We start from the raw sequence: 20,642 nt of genomic DNA, 5'->3' as shown, positions 1-20,642 counted from the left end.
CATGTAAACTTTTTTTCTAACAGGGAAGGTAATAACAACTAACCAATTGATTTATTTTGTGTTTTCATGGGGTTAACTGCCGTCAGTTTATTTTTGAATGCAGGGCTATTCACTGCTGCACTTTGTTGGGCAGGAGTGCCAGCATACCTGATTTGCCCATGTAATTTTCACACTTTTTGGACCAAGTTTTTAATTCTAAAATCAAGCTGACTTTTCCTCGTAGGTTTGAAGTTGCACTTAAATTGCTGGTAAAAATCATTAAAATCACTGCGATAAGTACAAAAATACCATTTTGTATGAACTTTGAACATTTATTTACAGATTAGACAAATATTAATAAAAACAACATAACATTTTTACCAGAGCATCGCATGCCATACGTACAGCAAGCAAGTTCTCAAATTGATTATGCTTTTAGTTTACTAGTAGGTCTACAGCTTTCTTAACTCTTGCTTCAAATAGTTGACCAGGCAAAATGAAATAGGCTTATTGTGATATCCTTCGGAGTGTTGTATGCGGCTGCAGAATGGCCTACAAATCTGTATCAATAATGTAGGTAATATGATAGCACAGTAGAACTTCAATTATATAAACCACCAATTTTCTGGATTGCTTTGAGGAGAAAAAGAAATTTGAAAAATTGACGTTTTAAAAAGACACATTCTCCCCGCGAACAGTTAGTATTCAGTATTCAGGCACTGTATTTGGCCCGCCAACTGCGAAACAACTATAGCGTTAGCGCATACATACATACATACATGATGATTCACCAGTATCGCATTGTCCGTCACTGTCAGTATGGCCTTGGTGTTCAGTTTTCCATGTTCTGTTTTGTTTTGTTTGTGAGCAGTGCTTTGTTCTATTCTACAGTATGGCTTCTAAATGAAAATGTGTTGTTTTATTGTAGGCAGACAAAATAAAGTCATTGAACAATTATATGAAGGAGTGGGAACATCAACAATTTCAGACATAAATAAAAAAAATAAAAAAAAACAGGTCTTTGATTTTAAACTTTGTGTTTGTCCTCTAGAGTGAAGATGGGAGTTTGTCGAAATGGGTTCACACATTGAAACAACTGACTTTGACTGTGTGTTCAAGCAGTGATATAGTAAATTAATATATGAAAGTACAGTACAGTACAAAATGTAATCACCATTGCTCTTGTAGTCATTCAATTAATACATTATTTGGAAATTTAGTTTTTTTTTTCTGCTAAGAAACATTTGTTATTTTAAATTATCCAATTATTTGGATACAGTATTTGATTATTCGGATTGGGTCTGGTCCAAAACGATCTGAAAGAGTTCAAATAATGCTTTATTTATGTTAGTAAACGTCCTCGGTACAGGAGGTAAAACCTGATGATGTAAGAGGACATTGTGCAGTAGATTATATTGTAGTTGTGGTTCCTGTTGAAGCTCTTGTTTATCCCAGGCTCATATTGGTAAATTTTCCAGCATATTAATGAATATTGCAGCAACCCAGGTTGTCTGAAAATCAAAAAAGTAGTTAGTGGGACATAAAATCAATAACATAATACCTGTAGAAACTTTACAGACAACTTTTTGCCAGATTGAAGTCAAACATTTGCGTGAAAATTCCCTCCTGTTTGTTTTTCAAAATTTGTCTGTGAAAATCAAGATGTAGGTATTATTAGGGCCAAGATTAGTGCTGAGCACCCAAATACCTCAGTCTTAATATTGGTATTCTTAAGACTGAGTGTTCAGAAAGGCACTAGAAGTTCTCATTATAGGTTATTCATAGCTGAGGAAATATTATTTATTGTAGGTAGATGCAGAGGAAATCGATAATCACGCTTGTATAGAAATTTGGAAATGTAGTCATGGGCCTGTATTTCTGATTGCACATGAAATTTGTTGTCCTATATTCAGGGTCTTTATTTATGCTTGGCAAGGAGTTTCTCGCTCGACCTTGGCCGCCGATGACAGGCCGCTATCGGCCGCTGGCGCACGCAGTTTTCGGCATTTCCTGCAGATGCTGAGAGCTGAGCTCCGAGATAGTAGGATCTTCAATGAAGCTACTGTGTGCTGTATGTCGTATTGTATAGTGTTTTATTGTGATTGTGTATAGTGCTGTAATGAATGTGAAATATTCGTTACCTGAACGTGTATATCTGCACAATACTTACATTAATCATTAATTACATAAATTACATAAATCGTGTGCTAGGACAAGACAAAAGTTTCGAGCGAAGTTTCCAGGGAGACCCGTTCCTATCAATCGAATAATAAAACAACTGGCCAAGAGATTCAAACGTACAGGTTCAGTAAACAATAAAAATGGACGTAAAGGTCGTTATCTCCTTACGGAAGCGTGTTTGGTACGAGGATCATAAGTAAAAATCTGTGGCCCCCTCGAAGCTCAGATTTAACGGCATCTGATTTTTCTTTGTGGGGTATGTTAAAAAATGTAGTTTATGAGACCAACCCTCACACACTAAACTTAAAGACAATATAAGAGCTGCCATTGCATCCATCAGTTTCTGAAGAACTCGGTAGAGTAACCGAAAACTTCATTAGGAGATGCCGATTATGTTTGGCAGCGCATGGGGAACATTTTCAGCATAAACTATAAAATGCATGGTAAATGCATGATAATGATTTTGAGCATAAACTGTAAACGCGGTGAGTGAAATGCATGATAATGATTTTGAGCACCATATTCTGCCGTACATTAAATGAAATACGTTTCATAATGATAGATCTGTATTGAACTGTGATTACAGTAGAGTAAATTAGTATATTATTTGGGTCCACCTTTTCAATACAAAATGTAAAGAGTTTAAAATACATAAATGATTAGGGACTAGTTTCGACCTAGTACTAGGTCATTGTCAGCCTAAAGCAAAATTAAAACACAAATACTGAAGAAATTAAACAATGTAAAGACACGCAAGATCTTGTAAAAGTACATAACATGTGAGAAATTGTGCAGCACTATGTTAAAAAATAACTCTATGAAAGAGATTCATAAAAAGTCCAGTGCACATTAAAATGATGTTATAGATAGGAATCCTTGAGTTGCTGGATATGGAGATTAGAATATGCTGGCTCCTTTAAGATGCAGGTATCCAATTGAAGAACCATTGAGCCGAAGTCACGTTGTTTATTTATGATTAAGGTACAGTGCGCCGTTTAGCATTAAAAAGTTGATAGGGATGGAAATTTTTCAGTTGTGGGTCAAGGAATTCAACATATGCTGGCTTCTTAAATTTGCTGCTGTATATTCGAAGAACAACTGAGACGAAGTTATGTCATTTTTTAAGATATTCATAGACGTAAAAACACATGGATGCTGGAAAGGCTCTTCAGTTTTTTGGAGCTTGAAGGAAGGTAATTGTTGCACTTGGAGGCTTAAGAATCCAGAGATGTGCTACATTATGTTAAAAAATAGAGATCCATAAAAAGGCCCAGTGCGCCGTATAAAAGTAACAAGTTGTAAAAGTAATGCTTAAGTTGTTGGTCATGGAAATCGAAAAAGGTTGGTTTTCAAGCGATGCTGCTGTTCATTCAGAGATCAATTGATATTACAGTAACATTGTCTTCTCAAGATGTTTATAAACTTGAAATTAATGTCGATGTGAAGTAAGATGCTAGAAGAAAGTTCTTCTGTTTCTAGAATCTTGAAGGACGATGGATGTTACGCGAGGAGGATTAACATATATGGAGTTAAATAAAGGTGGATAGAAATTCACAGTTCAATGTGGACCATACATTTGACTCTGAATAAATGACAGCAAGGTAGCTGGCAACTGAACCGTCACTGGCGGCCAAGGTCGAGTGAGAAAGTCCTTGCCAAGTATAAATAAAGACCCTGTATATAATAACTAGCTGATGTACCCGTGATTTGCTACAGTATTCCCAGAAAGACTCTCTGTGGTTTTCCTAGTTGAGTTCAACATAGCTCATTACAAAAACGTCGGTAGGAATGTAGCGATTAAAAGCAATGTTGTCATATAAAACTGCACATTTTCTCACTTTTAACGAACATTACTACGGTTCCGATCCTACAGTCCAAAGTTCCAGAGCTGGAATGACCCGGCCATAGACAGCCATGAACACTCTTCTGCCATTATTCCATTAAATACACACACTGTTCATTCCAATCAGTGCCTCAGAGTAGGGATTAATAGGTCGAATGCTATGATGAACCAGTGTGTTACGTATCAGTAATATCAGGAAATTTATGAACCAGAGGAATGGCATACTAAAGAAGAAAGTTATCCAATTCCCTACCTACTTCCCACCAATACTCAGGCAATAGAGTTAAACTAAAGGTCCACCTTTTCAATACAAAATATACAGAGTTTAAATTACATAAATGATTAGGGACCACTTTCGACCTAATATTAGGTCATCATCAGCCTAAAGCAAAATTAAAACATAAATACCGAAGAAATCAAACAATGTAAAGACACACAAGGTCTCGTAAATGTACATACCATGTGAGATATTGAGAAAAGAATTACAGAGATGTGCAGCACTATGTTAAAAAATAACTCCATGACAGAGATTCATAAAAAGTCCAGTGAGCATTAAAAAGATGTTAAAGATAGGAATCCTTGAGTTGCTGGATAAGGAGATTAGTATATGCTGGCTCCTTCAAGATGCTGTTATCCAGTTGAAGAACAACTGAGCCGAAGTCACTTCGTTTATTTACAATTAAAGTCCAGTGCGCCATACAGCATTAAAAAGTTGTTAGGGATGGAAATCTTTCAGTTGTAGGTCAAGGAATTCAATATATGCTTGCTCCTTAAATGTGCTGTTGTACATTCGAAGAACCACTGGGACGAAGTTACGTCATTTTTCAAGATATTCATAGACGTAAAAACACATGGATGCTAGAAAGGCTCTTCTGTTTATTGGAACTTGAAGGAAGGTGATTGTTGCGCATGGAGGCTTAAGAATCCAGAGATGTGCTACACTATGTTAGAAAATAGAGATCCATAAAAAAGTCCAGTGAGCTGTAAAAAGTAAAAAAGTTGTAAAAGTAATCCTTAAGTTGCTGGTCATGTAAATCGAAAAAGGCTGGCTTCCAAGCGATGTTTATATATCTAATCTTGTGAAGACAGTGTTCCTACAATTTCAGTTGATCTCTGATTGAACAGCAGCATCGTTTGGAAGCCAGCCTATAATTCTTTTCTCAATATCTCACATGGTATGTTCATTTACAAGACCTTATTGTCTTTACATTGTTTGATTTCTTCGGTACTTATGTTTTAATTTTGCTTTAGGCTGATGACCTAATATTAGGTTGAAACTGGTCCCTAATCGTTTATGTGATTTAAACTCTGTATATTTTGTATTGAAAAGGTGGACCTTAATAATACATTAGTTTAACTCTATTGTAATCACATTTCAATACGGATCTATCATAATGAAACTTATTTCATCTAAATACTCAGGCAGGCTGTTACACTCAGTACATCTGGGTGAGTTGGCCATGTGGTGAAGGGCGCGCAGCTGTGAGCTTGCATCTGGGAGATAGTGGATTCGAACCCCACCGTCAGCAACCCTGAAGATGGTATTCCATGGTTTCCCATTTTCACACCGGGCTGTAACTTAATTAACCCTTCGTGGATGGCCGTCATTTATGGCCGTAGGTGGCAAAGAAAATTAAATAAAAACGCATGCAAAATTTCGGGAAATTTACTAAAACCATGAAAATATGCCTAAATATACCATATACCTTGTTTAGGAGTGGAAATCCTTATTTGAAGCGGTTTGAAGCCAAAATAAAAATCGTAAAATCATTTTTTCATTGGAAGAATGGCACAACGCACACTCCACTTTATGGTGTGACAGTGGTTATCTTGAAGTACACTGTAGTCCGCTTTATGAAATATATGTACAAAAAACTACTTTCAATGATATTTTGGTTTAAGTTTTTGTCTTTGTCCTTCAGAAAGTGAAAAATCTGTCAGAAAATAGTCATAGCAGTTGAACCTACACTGTACAAAAATAATACCCTGAATTTGTAAGTGTCAAGGTGATGGATCCTCAAAACTCCAATAAATGCCTTTATGTCACGCAATGTTGGGTGATGCCAATTTCTCATTCTGCTTTTTTTTTTAATGAACATCAAAATAAGAATAATAGTTTACACCACTTTTTTTTTTTGTCTGTATTTTCCTTTTGTCCCCATGTAATTTAGTTTCATTGAGAATATCATCAAATATTTCATCATCAAAAAATAGATGAAAATATTCTACAGGGGGCATATCGGTATCCAAGTGTGATGGTAACATTGGCCTTTGATCAGTATTACAAAAAGGAATAATATTTGTTGGCCCAGGTTCCCTATTACTCACGTCCGCCCAGTCGTCCTCTCTGTTGCTATCTGTTTCAGCGTCACTTGTGTCGTTGCACTCAGATGATCTGGAGAAAGAATTTTCATCCTCAGACTCGCATTCATTAAAATCAGACACTTCTTCAACCGTATTATCCAATATTGACACTATGTCTGTATTACTGATCTGTTTACACAATGCTATTTTACCGGAAAACCGCAAAAATGTGTAAGAAGTACACACACAAGAAAACTACGTCACGGAACATATGTATTACGTAACTCCCACAAACAGGAAAACAAACTCAGCAAGATACTGTAGGGATTTCCCTCACCGGAAGAGTTGAGAGAACAGCTCCTGCCATCTCTGAGCATATTTGGGCACCTCCTCGGCTAATAAGCCCGTGATTTTCGAACAGGACATCTATATATGTTTCCGTCCGGAGTGTAAGAAAAGTCGACTATATATGTATATATATATTTCCGCCCGCAAAGAGTTGTGGCCAAGGCTGCTTCCTTCACACTCCTAGCCTTTTCGTATGCCATCGTCGCCATAAGACCTATTTGTGTCGGTGCGACCTAAAGCAAATTGAAGAAAACCTTGGTACACAGCAGTAATCCTATCTATCGGAGATGAGTTGCAACAGAAGACACAAAGCACATCACAACAAACAATGGTCAATGTAATGTTATTGTTGATCAATTTTATGAGCTTTCTATATTGTAGGCCTTCACATTTAGTTTTCTTTCGATTCTGTGATATTAGGGCTTCTGATAAAATTATTTGGTTCCTTATTCTCTGACTTAACATACCGATTTTCATTAAATTCTGTTTACTCATTTTCTCATGACTCGGCGCTGATATGGACTTAGTGACAAAAATTCATATTCATAAATATCTCTATGATCATAGCCAGTACAGTAAAAATGTATAAGACATAAATTTAGTTATGTAGTATTTATCAATACGACCACCAATAACTTAAATATGCGAGACTTAAATTTTAGGCCTTCCCTAAACTACCATTTCTCTCGGCATGAATAAAAATATTGTGGCCTAGATTGTAGCAACTAATTCCCCGACTTTGCAAACCAATCTTCATTAAATTCTCTTCAGCCGTTTTGTTGTGATGTTTGTACAGACAGGCAGGCAGACAGACAGACAGACAGACAGACAGACAGACAGACAGACAGACAGACAGACAGACAGACAGACAGACAGACAGACAGACAGACAGACAGACAGACATTACGGAAAATTAGAAAGTGCACTTCCTTGTTGCTGTGGACACGACCGATACAGAAATACCATCCTTTTTAAATTCAGAGCAATGTACATACAAAACTCTTATTTATATGTATAGACTAGCTGATGTATCTGTGCTTCGCTACGGAATTCTATGTAGATTGTATTAAATTGCATAGCTCTTCTCATATGAAGACTGGGTTAGGGAACATTCATTGTAACGGTAGGCCTGCTTGCCTACCATCAGTCACAATCAAGTTGGGGAGCATTATAATGGCAGACACACAGTCTCCCCCTGCCTTTTTACATCCTCAGAAAGACACTCTTAGTAATTTTCCCAACTGAAAGGAACATAGGTCATTACAATGACGTCAGTAGGAATGACATGATTAAAAGCAATGTTTTCATTTGAAATACTTGATCAAATGAAAACCATGCATTTTCTCACTTTCAACGAACAGTACTATACTTTCGATCTAACAATCCAAATTTTCAGAACTGGAATGACCAAGCCGCAGACAGCCGTGATCCGTGAACACTCTTCATCCTATTTTTTTTCTTTTCTTCTTCGGGGAAGTGGGGTCGAATAATGGAGATTTCCAGGGCAAAAACTAGACCTTTTACTACTCTGTTTGCTAGGAATACACGATGAATCATAAAATCTCGATTCACTACACTGGCGGGGGAAAAAACTATCTGACTTGAAGGCAAATTCTTCCTCCAGGCCAGAGGAGAAAGCCCCTCTTCACTGCTAATTTGGAATAAAATGATTGTAGATTTAATAAAAGTGAAGTGGAAAAGCTTTTCTTAAGAAACAGCTCTTTTCAGGGTTGAATTAGGAATTATTTAGTGAATCTTGGTGCTATAATTTGGAATAGGCATAAATTGTAAATCTAGATCAGGTTATACTACTACTACTACTACTACTACTACTACTACTACTACTACTACTACTACTACTACTACTACTACTACTACTACTACTACTACTACTAAGTGAGCCTCTGCCTTACATGTGCACACTGCTCATTCAAAACAGCGCATCAGAGTAGGGATCGAATAGCTGGAATACTATGATGAACCAGTGTGTTACGTACCAGCAGTATCAGGAAATGTATGAACCAGCGGAATAGAATGCTAAAAAAGAAGATTTTCTAACTCCCCAGCTATTTCCCATCAATATTCAGTTAGGCTGTTCTACTTGGTTCGCAACAGTAATCCCATCTATTGGAGTTGAGTGGCAGCATAAGACAAAGAACATCACAACAAACAATGTTTAATATAATGTTATTGTTGATTAATGTTGTGTGCTTTTGATACTGTAGGCCTTCACGTTTAGATTTCCTCCGACTCTGAAATACCACTCTTATCATAGTCAGTACGGTAAACCTGAATAAAACATAAATGATCGGAAATTGTATTCTCCCTTTTTTTGTGTAGTACTTTTTAATAGGACCAATAACCTACTGTAGGTATTTAAAAATTAAATTTTAGGTGCCTTCCCCTAAACTACAATTTCATCCAGGGTGAATAAAATTGTTTACAGCGTAGACTGTTGTTTCTTATTCCGGGACTCTATATACTGATTTTCATTAAATTCTGTTTACCCATTTTCTCGTGGCTCGGCGTTGATATGGACTTAGCAACAAAAATACAAATTCATGAATATCTCATTATCATAGCCGGTACGGTAAACATGTATGACACATAAATGATCGGAAATTTACTTCCATATAACTTTAGTTATATAATACGAGGGTCGAGTCGTAAGTAATGGCAACTATTTTTTTCTCGTGAACAGGAGACAACATGGAAAACCTAAGATATGCATTTGGAAATATAGGGCATGAACTTATGCATAGTGCCTGAAGACATATTCTGACTTCAGGAGATTCTCATAGGAAAGTGACAGAACACAGGCTATTGGTAAACATTGTTTTATTATGGTATAGACAGCAAATACACAAGACTACGTACAAAGGACAGGTCTCCGCTGGTTACAGACCATCGAAATAATCACCCAAGGTTTCCACTGTGCGTTGCCAGCGGTGGGGCAGGTGCTGAATACCATTTGCTGCATGTGTATCGTTAACGTGTGACTCCTCTTTCTGAAATGCTGTTACTATGTCCTCTTTGTCAGCAAACTGTTGTCCATGTAGTGACTTCTTGACTTTGGGGATTAGATCATAGTCACATGGGCTCAGATTGGGTGAATAAGGCGGGTGTGGAAGAACCTCCCATTCGCACCGTTGTAAGCAACGCTGAACGATGGTTGCTGTGTGAGCTGTCGCGTTATCGTGTAGGGTTATGGCGTTGTCCAAAAGATATGGAGGTTTGGCTCGCACTGCACGGCGCAATTGGTACAACAAAAAGGAATTGTAATAAATTGCATTGACAGTGTGCCCCTCACGCGGGGAACTGCTATTTTGATATACGATCGTTGCTCCTGCTTGACGACTTCCATTTTGTGATGCTCTCACTCACACACTGCATTTGGGGGCATGCTTAGACCCACACTGTTGTTTACATACACAATCTAGTGGCATCATACGCAAATACATACCGTACGTTTCCAAATGCATATCTTAGATTTTCTGCGTTGTCTCCTCTTCACGAGAAAACAAAAAGTTGCCATGACTTATGACTCGACCCACGTATTTTTTCGATAGAGCCACTAATAATATAAATATTTGAGAATTAAATTTCAGGCCTTCCCCTAAACTATAATTTCACTCAGCGTGAATAAAATTAGATTGTAGTGGTTCATCCTCCGACTTTACATACCGATTTTCATTAAATTCTCTTCAGCCGTTTTCTCGTGATGCGTGTACATACATACATACAGACAGACAGGCAGACGGAAATTACAGAAAAGTAAAAGGTGCATTTCCTTGTTACTGTGGACATGACCGATACAGAAATACCATTATTTTCAAATTCTGAGCAATGTACACACAAAACTCTTATTTTATATATACATGATATCAATAGTCATAAAAGAATACAAACTGGCTGATGGCTGTACTTTGAGAAGAAAATATGTCAATGAAATTTTTGTATGTGATGTGATTGGTGGGAGCATATATATTTTTAACAGACGGTGCTTGCTGCGGGCATTTCATGAAGAAATAATGATCATTATGTTGTGTTCTGTGGCCTAGACTAAATGAAGTAAGTCTGTAGCTATTAGGAAAGTCAACTCATCAGTTAGGCCTAGTATGTACTAACTGTGGACATAAAAGTATATCATATATCAATTTATATCCCATATTCAGGACATGGAGAGCACAGAGCATGATGGAGACGTAGAGGATTACTCAGAAGGTGAGGGAGAGTCCACGGAACCTGAACAACTGCAGAGGCTCATCTATTACCCTCCAGCAGAGGAGACTGGCAGGTAAGTGAACTTCTTGAAACATCCATTTCTTGAATGGTGTCATTTGCTGGTAACTTTAACATCTCTGATAACCATTGCGGATACTCAGCTGGAGCAAGTTTAGGACTCGTTGATCTGCATGATTATATATCCAGACAAGTAGTATCCATATCTCCCAGTTTCTATCCATATCTTTGCTAGAAAATTTACAAACAAGGGGACCTCACATTTAACCACTCTTCTTGCCAAATTACTTCGCTGGGTTATAAATCATGGATAATGGGAGGGTAGAAGAATTACAGGAACACTCACAATGACCAGAGGATAGAGGGAGCAACAGAAAGAAGAGACAAGTCACATAGAACGCTCGATAGAACTAGGACAAGCTTCACATCTCTACATGTTGCCACCTTTGGAGAGGAGCTCTGACCCATCGGTCCAAATTCTTTCAGATTTACGAGGGCAGGTCAAAAAATAAGTTGCACTTCCAAGTTATGGCCATTTATTACACCACCTATGCAGCAGCAATACGACTATAACGACATACATTGTAACGTCACTTTTCCAAATACCGTAGTTTCCAAGAGACTCCAAACATTTCTGCGAACGCACAACCAACTTGTCGATGCCAGAGCATAGAAATTTCCTCCAGCGTTCTGCAACCACTCGGAGACAGCGGCCTTCACCTCCCCATCGGTCTGGAAACATCGACCACCAAGCTCCGTTTTGAGCTTACCGAACAGATTAAAGTCACATGGCACTAGGTTGGGACTGTAGGGTGGATGTTGCCAGACTGATGCAAAATTACAGTCTTTTTAAATAACATTATTTAGAGAGCACAATTCTTAACTAAAATTCTCAATACTGAAATGTTACTGTATTCTAGAAACCAACGCACTTCAGAAACTGTGGTTCCTATATATTAACATCCAATATTTATATTTATGGCTCAAATTTTAATGCCAAATTATAGTTGAATCAATTTTATTTTAACATTGCAAACAATTTTTAGCCAAATTTTCAAATTGTAAAAACTGTGTTTTGGACGTTAATGTGTTTTAGAATTAAGAGTTACTCCATTTTTACATTGCAAATCTTATTGTCATAATTTTTAATGTGTATATTATTCTTATGTTTTAAATATTGTTATCACTGAAATTAGATTTACATTCAATGTAATGAAATTTGTAACAACAATCCAAATATGACAAACCTTGAGGCAATTGTATAGGCTGATGATGCTTGTGAATAAAAGCGAAACATGTCCCGGTAAATTAGTGTTGTAACATTACAACTTAGCAACACAAACTGTAATTTGTATTGAAAAGGTGGATCAAAACAATCAACAAATTGTTAGTATATCATAGCATAGTTCAATACGGGTCTAATAATGAGATTAGTTACATGTAATGTTCAGCTGCGTCGAGATTTCTCTCATTTTAATGTGCTGGTTCTGTCTAATGATAGCATTCACACTGTTGACCTTTGCATGGGTCCTGGACTTTGCGGGCCTGCCTTCGCGATGGTTGTCCGTGATATCCGTGCGTCCGGCTTCGAATTGCTGACACCGCTTTACGATACCTTGCCGGGAAATGGCCCGCTCCCCATGCACAGCTCTAATTTCACAATGAATGTGCGTGCAATTCTTCCTTTTGGCCCATAGGAATCAGATTGTCGCACGCACCTCATGTTTGGAGTGACCGTCCAGTTGACGTGCCATTGCATTTGGCCGCTATTCACACAATACTAGACGAGACACCACAACGACCTGCCTAACAGACGTGTGGGCAGTGTCTGCCCCTTTCTCTGCTGTGCCCACGTTTGCTACACTTAGCACTCTGCTGCGGCACGTTAGTGCATCTAACCTTTTGATCCACCTACGTATATCTTCTTAGCCCATAAAAATCCTGTTTCTTCTTCGCAGCTCCATTAGCAGAGCAGACATCTACACATCTCAAGGGGGCCATTTTTGAGAACTCCCTTTGTGTGGTGTGGGAAGTATTCTTTTCTTTGTGTGGGAAGTATTAGTTGAAAGCCAGGTAAGTAGAAGAAAGGAGGCAAAGGAACTCTGCTATGATTTTATCCTTCAGCCGTGGTACACTTCTTGATACAAAAACTGAGCCAATCCTTGTGTTGAAGAATCATTCCATAATAAAATATTTTTTACATTGTGAGGAAAGTGACAAGAAGCATTTACAGCAATTTGTTCAAGTGTTATCATTTAATCTCTTTCTAAAACTTTCAGGGTGGAGGTGGGGAAAATGTTGATAAACCTTCATGTGCTATTGAGCCAAGAATCTCTTTTAAATTTAAGAATTTCATCTTATATCCGTATTGAACTGAGAAATTTTATTTTATTCCCCATTTTACTCACATTTAAGCGTAATGTTATAATGTTTTGTGTATTGTGTATGTTTGTATATATGTACCTATGCTTATTTCTCACATTTTGGTTGAAACTAGTCCCAAGTAAATATGTTGTAACTTAACCATTATAACATTTATTTGTATCGAAAAGGTGGACTCTTCAATTTACCTCTCTTACCAAGAATCTCTGACAATTTAGCTCGTGGCTTGAATGACCAATCTGGTATTAGAATATTAGGAATTTCAGCAACCAATCAACAGCAGTCTGTTGCTGCAATTTTATTGCTTTTTTGTTATCACTTTCATTTTATCACACCTATATGCCTTTTTAATATATAAATTTATCAGAATAGCATACATCTTCAGTGATACATGTGAACACAGACCACACAATCAAGAGGACATAACTATGTTATTCTGATGAAGCCAACAGCTGACATATTGCAAGACTGCGGCTCAAAGAGTTTAACCTTTTAAGTGCTGAGTTACCAGTTGACTGTTTGGTACCTCAGTGCTGAGTTTTTCATTCATATGTCAAATTTTTTGTAGAAGCCTCAAACTTATCAGTGGGGTGATTAGCTTAAAATGGTTACAAATGTTGGTTTTTTTAAACTTTAAATGCAAATGGAAAATCCTACACTTAAGTTCAATATTATTTTGAGAGAAAACAAAATTACACTTATGTGCCCATGCGTGCATTATCTTTACACAAAGTAAAGATCCCAAAATAATATTATTTCCTAAAATCTGTAGGCAACTAATACATTTAACTTCTTAGAAGTTGATATTTTAAAATACTTTCCAAACCTGGAATGTGGTGATAGTTGTTTTCTATTGGTTGTTTGTGATGCAGATTTGTTCAACTATCTGCATCAACTCCACTGGCACAAAAGTTTCTAAAAAATCAATGATTTTCGAGTTTTCATCAAACACTACTTGGCCCTCAGAGCCTGTCACAGTTACCTGAAACTCTGGTGAAGAAAAGTAATCCATCCGCCACGAAACTAGCAATAAAATAGCTTTTGTACTCACCGTATTTTTCTTCTTTAGTTTAGGAGGCGGCTCTGTTTCTCTCTCACATACAATATTTTCGGCACACTCGCTTTCAAAGTCGCTTAACAATTCCTTAAAATGATTATCTCCATCATCACTTTCCGCTGTGGTTAATAACTGAAAGATTCTGTGATCCAAAATAACATCGCTGAAAGAGTAACTAAATTGTTGTTCCGCCATGTTTGTTTACATCACAGATGAACTCCACAGACGTCTACAAAAAGCTCTGTAAGTTACTTCCCGAAGCTATAATCTCTGATCAGTTAGTTCTACATAATGCCCAACAGGTGGCAGAACATGTCAGAGATTAAATTCTCACTCAAAAGTGAACCAGGAATCTCAAAAAAATTAAAATTCTCGCACACCGTCTATAGACGGGCGTAGCACTGGTGGACCGGCCGCGTCAGCCCATCTATAGGCGGGCGTAGCACTCATCGGGTTAAAAAGCAATATTTTGTGCTGAAAATTTTGTTCTCTGTGTAGGTTCTGAATACCTATGTATTTGATTGGTTTTATATTTATGCACTTTTATTATTATTTAATTACAGAGCGAGTTGTCCTTGTGGTTAGAGGTGTTCAGCTATGAGCTTGCATTCAGTAGAAGGGCCGATGACCTAGACGTTAGGCCCCCTTTAAACAACAAGCATCATCAGCATTCAGGAGACAGTGGGTTCGAACCCAACTGTTGGCAGCCCTGAAGATGGTTTTCTGTGGTTTCCCATTTTCACACGAGGCCAATGCTGAGTCCGTACCTTAATTAAGGCTATGGCCGCTTCCTTCCCACTCCCAGCTCTTTTCTATCCCATCGTAGCCATAAGGCCTATCTGTATTGGTGTGACGTAAAGCCAATTGTAAGAAGGAAAAAAAAAATTAATTTTGCGCTGAATAGTCAAAATAAATACAACTCGAGCTCCTGATTCCCTCTAGATAAATTCAAGCTCTCGTTATATTATTGGTACTGGTTGTGCTCGTACTTGCAAGCTTGGAATTTTTCAGCTAATCTCTTCTTGTGTTGGGAAGTGTACATAAAAGGCGAGCACTCAAACATGATATGCAGGGAGTCATCATTTGGGTAATGAAGAACGGAGAACAAATCCCACATTTTCTGTTCCATAGGAAAATGTCAGCTTATTTGGATTCTTCAGTACTTTAAGAAAAGTACAGTTTATGGCCATATGGGGTATTTGTTAAAGGGCATTTCCAATTTGGTGCTGGCTAAAGAGCACAGTTTGGAGGTTTATATTAAGAGTGCTTAAATGTCAGGGATCCGAGTCTGTAGATTTAATAGCAAGATAAAGGAACCACCTTTCCAGCACAGATTTCTAGCACACTGCATTTCTGAAGATAAGTAATATTTGGAGGTCCATTAAATGCATTCTACCATTCTTTAATGTTTGTAACTTGTGAAGAGATTTAGAGGTAAATCTGATTTACTTTCAGATTTTCAAATTGATTTGAAAATTTCCTTTCAACTTTCCAATCTGTCATCATTTTAATAATAAAAGAACTGAGTGGATTGAATGCTGCAGCCTGCAGGGGGCTGGGATGTAGTTACAAATTTACACAGGAAAACTAATATTTTATACAGTGAATGCTTTTTTAATAAGACAAAATGATAACCATTATGGAAATGATATTTTGTTGCTTCTCTTTCCCATCCCAGACTTATGCTTGGAAGATAACCGTTTTCCTGTAATAGCTGCTTCTGTTGTTAGGCTAGCCTAAGTTAAAAATGCCATGGACTGATATTGATACCACAATAATTGAAGTTAACGAACAGAATTAATCGTCACATTGATTACTTGGGACAGATGACCTGAGCCCTACAGGCTTCTTAATGAAGTAATTAGTATCCTATAATAATGCACTCATAACATTTGGAAAGAGATAAAGGAAATAAGATTGAGAAATTAAAAATAATGAAACAGTAATTTTTGTCAGAATAAAATATGCCAGGATTCCTTTCCAGAAATCCTATTTACTTTAGTACTACTTAGTTTCTTTTATTTTTAATTTACCAGCTGTGGATTTATTATTATTTTAAAAAATTCAGTTTTGAAGGTGATATTTTATTGTAATGGCATGATAGTGAACTACTTTATTTAACATTGTGATATTTTGTTTTGTTCCAGTGACTACACAGTGAATGCCATGGATTCTGAAGAACTGAGGCGATCAGTGAGAAGGCACAAAAAGAACCACGTTCCAGAGCGCCTCTTGGATGTGGTGTCTGTATCGGCATCTGTATCAGGTAGTCAGGACAGTGATGAGGATGATGAAGATGCCTCTACCCCAAGTGCTGAGACTGCAGACCGAAACATACTGTCCATGCTGTCAGTCAGGTAAAGCTAAAATGTTTACTGTTCTACTGAACCAAGCTTTTCGACTGTGTACCTTAATATTCTGTAAAAAGTAGGCTTTGTGTTATAATAACGTGTCTTCGGTGAAGGTATTATAAGATATAACTCTATTCAAGTTACCTGATTAGCAATGTATGCATGCTTCGCTCTGAAATTCTATGTATTTTTAGATAAATTACTGTACATGCTGTGAGTAAGATTTTATTAAACTGCATGTCTCTTAGTATTGCCTGAGAAACACAACAGGGAAGTCCCCGTACATTGTTTCTCGCGTAAATTCCGGTTTGGGCAGTTTTGATCATAATGGCAGGCTCCCTTTCATACTGCCAGTAACAGTTGAGCTGGGAAGTTTTCTCTAAAATTGCAGGCCCACTTGCCTACTATCAATCACAATCAATTTGGTGAGTTTTCATTACAGTGGCAGGCCCCCTTTCATACTTCCAGGCACATTCCAGTTGAGGAGTTTTCATTATAATAGCAAATCCTTTCCATACTGCCAGTCAAAATATAGTTGTGGTGTTTTCTTTATAATGGCACGCCTTATGGCAGTCACAATCAAGTAGTGCTTTTTTCATTATAATGGCAGGCCCCTTCCCTACTGCCATTCAAAATCGAATTGTGTTGTTTTCATTATAATGGCGGGTTCCCTTGCATACTGTCAGTCAAAACCAACTTGGTGAGTTTTTATTATAATGACAGGTCCCCTTTTGTACTGCCAGTTACAGTCGAGTTTGGGAGTTTACATTATGGCAGATCATCATTTCTATTTCCAATTATAATACAGGTGTAGTGTTTTCATTATAATGTCAGGCACCTTTTTCTTCTGCCGGTCAGAGTTGAGTTGGGGAGTTCTTATTATGACAGGACCTCTTGCCTAATGCCAGTCACAGTTGTTGGGTATTTTTCATTACCATTGCAGGCCCCTTTTCCTACTGCTAGTCACAGTTGAGCTGGGGAGTTTTTGCTATAATGGCAGGCCCCTGTTTGCTACTGCCAGTTGCAAAGCATTTGGGGAGTTTTCATTATAATGGCATATAATCTTTCCTACTGCTGCCGCAGTTGATTTGGAGCGTTTTGATTACAATGGCAGGCCCCGTTGCCTACTGCCAGACACTATCGACTTAAGGAGTTTCCATTATTATACCAGCTGGGCTGAGTGGCTCAGATGGTTGAGGCGCTGGCCTTCTGACCCCAACTTGGCAGGTTCGATCCTGGCTCAGTCTGGTGGTGTTTGATACGTCGGCCTCACATCGGTAGATTTACTGGCATGTAAAAGACCTCCTGAGGGAATAAATTCTGGAACTTTGGCATCTCCAAAAACCATAAAAGTAGTTCGTGGGACGTAAAGCATATATTATTATGCCAGTGTCAGTCGAGTTGGGAATTTGTAATTTTAGTGCCAGGCCCCCTTTCCTACTGCCTGTCACAGTCGAGTTGGGGAGTTTTGTTTGCCTACTGCCAGTCACTATCACCTTGGGGAGGTTTTATTACTGTTATCATGTCAGTATCAATTGAGCTGGGAATTTTTCATTATAATGGTAGGCCCCCTTTCCTACCACCAGTCACAGTGCAATTGGGAAGTTTTCATTGTGATGGCATGCCTCCTGGTCTACTGCCAGTCACAGTCGAGTTGGGGATCCTTCATTACATTGGCAGGCCCTCTTTCCTATTGCCAGTCACCGTTTAAGGATACTAATAAATGGAACTTGATGTGATCTATACAAAAGTACAAAAGTGAAAATAGACCTGAATTATCTAGGCACTTCCAGGCATCCCACAAACTTAAAACTTGGTACCAGAGAAGTTGATGCCCTCAGTATCCCTAGAAAAATCTAAAATTCCCAGAATTCCCCATGGGCCAGGCTGGGTGGCGGTTTCAAAATTGGGGTTCGGCATAAGGTATAAGCATTTTTTCACCCAGTCGGATCTTTTTCTTCAAAGCAATGACCTATAGTTTTTCTGGGTTTATAAGTTTTCTGAAATTACAAATTAATTTTTAACATCTAACCCCGAGAAATTGTTGTGGGACATTTTTAATATATGAAGGCGGATCAAATATAAGCGGGAATTGGAATGTACCGCTGCTGTTAGTAATAATTCTTTGGGCGGGCTTTGCCAGGATGTTCGTTGGGATGTCTGGAGAAGGGGTTTGCGTGCGCTAATGACAGTGGCAAGCTGGGCTGCTTCGGTACGCCATGAGTCGTCCTTGTGTTAATGATATTAAATCTCATATTTGCCTGAATAATTCAATTCCACATTTTTGGATGAAGATTCTGGTAATGCCGATTTAAAAAATTAATTTGCTTTATGTTGCACCAACCCAGACACATCTTATGGCTATGATGGGACAGGATAGAAAATACTCCACCACCCTTAGGGTTGTAATTCAAATCTATATGTACATGGTTCTTCTAAGAGCATTGATATATATAAACATCCTTATACATGTCAACTTCTATTTATCCTCCTTAATATGAGGGTGGATCAAATATAAACGGGAATTATTTAAAAAAATTTATTGCATCAACCAAAAAACCCCACATATATAGAGATCAGTTTTCTACATAGTGTCCTGCCTTTGATACACATTTTCTCCATCGAGATGCTGTCCTGTTGGAAAGAAGAGGGACGTGTGCGGAGCCAGTTGCACATGAACTCTTCTACACTTGCCGGGCTGAGTGGCTCAGACGGTTGAGGCGCTGGCCTTCTGATCCTAACTTGGCAGGCTCGATCCTGGCTCATTCCAGTGGTTTTTGAAGGTGCTCGAATACGTCAGCCTCATGTCTGTATATTTACTGGCACGTAAAAGAACTCCTGTGGAACTAAATTCTGGTAACTCGGCGTCTCCGAAAACCATAAAAGTAGTTAGTGGGACGTAAAGCAAATAACATTATTCTTGTACACTTGCATCATCATCGAACTGCTGTCCTCTTAGATCTTGTTTGAGTGGTCCATACAAATGGTAGTCACAGGATGATAAATCTGGACTGTTCGGAGGGTGTTCCACACATGTCCAGTGAATTTCCTCCAGTTTTCCCCTTATATAGAACTTTATTTGTCAGTTTGTTCTTTTCTATTACTTGTATACCAGTGGTGTTTCTACATTGTATGTATCTTGATTTTTATTTATTTATTCTAGTACTGAGAGCTTAGACATGGTTGGCCAGCGGGAGAAATTCTTGAAGAACACTTTTGAATCACTCAGTGGGGCAGAGATGGATGCTGAAAGAATTGTTAAAGATACTGGTAATGATATTTTGTTGTATATTTGTTTATAGAGAGTTGAGGGATGTTAAGTGTGATTATGTAACATGTGTGTTACTTTTCTAGGTGGTACTAGTATCTCATCACAGTTCTTGGTACGAGCAAGTCTTGGAGGTACGCAGTTGCGTAATGTGGCTGTGATCAATGCCGCCAAACAAGCTCGATCCGATACGGAAACATCCCGAAAGCGAGAGGAATTGCAGCGGCGGATTGAGGAGACTCGACGCAAACTGCAGAGTGTGAGTCTTGGCATTTTAAAAATTATAATTTGAAGGATGTTTTATAACACTGTGGAGGGTATTTTTAATCAAAGCACTTTTACATAGCATAACTTTGTATTTAATAATATGCCCCTGAAACTTAGATTTTCATCCCTTATCCAGATATTAAACAAAGGTATCTTGATCTTGTGTCTCGGGACTCCTGTTATTCTGCCTCCCTCCTGGCTAAATTTGAAAGCTAGTTTATTCTTGTATGTTTACTTCTGCTGTCCTCCACTACTGGGTGAAGATTGCATGTGTGTGTGGAAATTTTTTATCCTGGACTGAACTAGTTGGCCATGGCGCAATTGTGAGCTTGCATCAGGCTTCAAATATCACTGTTGGCAGCCCTGAAGATGGTTTCCATGGTTTTCCATTTTCACACCAGGCAAGTGCTGGGGCTGTAC

General features: G+C 38.0%; 1 protein-coding gene across 1 annotated transcript in view; it reads left to right on the top strand.

Annotated features, from left to right (window-relative positions):
* Wdr62 (WD repeat domain 62) overlaps positions 1-20,642 on the top strand; it is a 459,879-nt gene that overhangs the window by 336,830 nt on the left and 102,407 nt on the right. The window contains exons 16-19 of the mRNA XM_067135382.2: positions 10,831-10,952; positions 16,484-16,693; positions 19,851-19,957; positions 20,042-20,214. Coding sequence (XP_066991483.1) covers positions 10,831-10,952; positions 16,484-16,693; positions 19,851-19,957; positions 20,042-20,214 — 612 coding nt within the window. The remainder of the gene's footprint in view (positions 1-10,830; positions 10,953-16,483; positions 16,694-19,850; positions 19,958-20,041; positions 20,215-20,642) is intronic.

Source organism: Anabrus simplex, chromosome 1, assembly GCF_040414725.1.
Source record: "Anabrus simplex isolate iqAnaSimp1 chromosome 1, ASM4041472v1, whole genome shotgun sequence".
Taxonomy (NCBI): Eukaryota; Metazoa; Arthropoda; class Insecta; order Orthoptera; family Tettigoniidae; genus Anabrus; species Anabrus simplex.
Note: the sequence above shows the minus strand (reverse complement) of the source record. Positions and strands in the feature narration are given on the sequence as shown.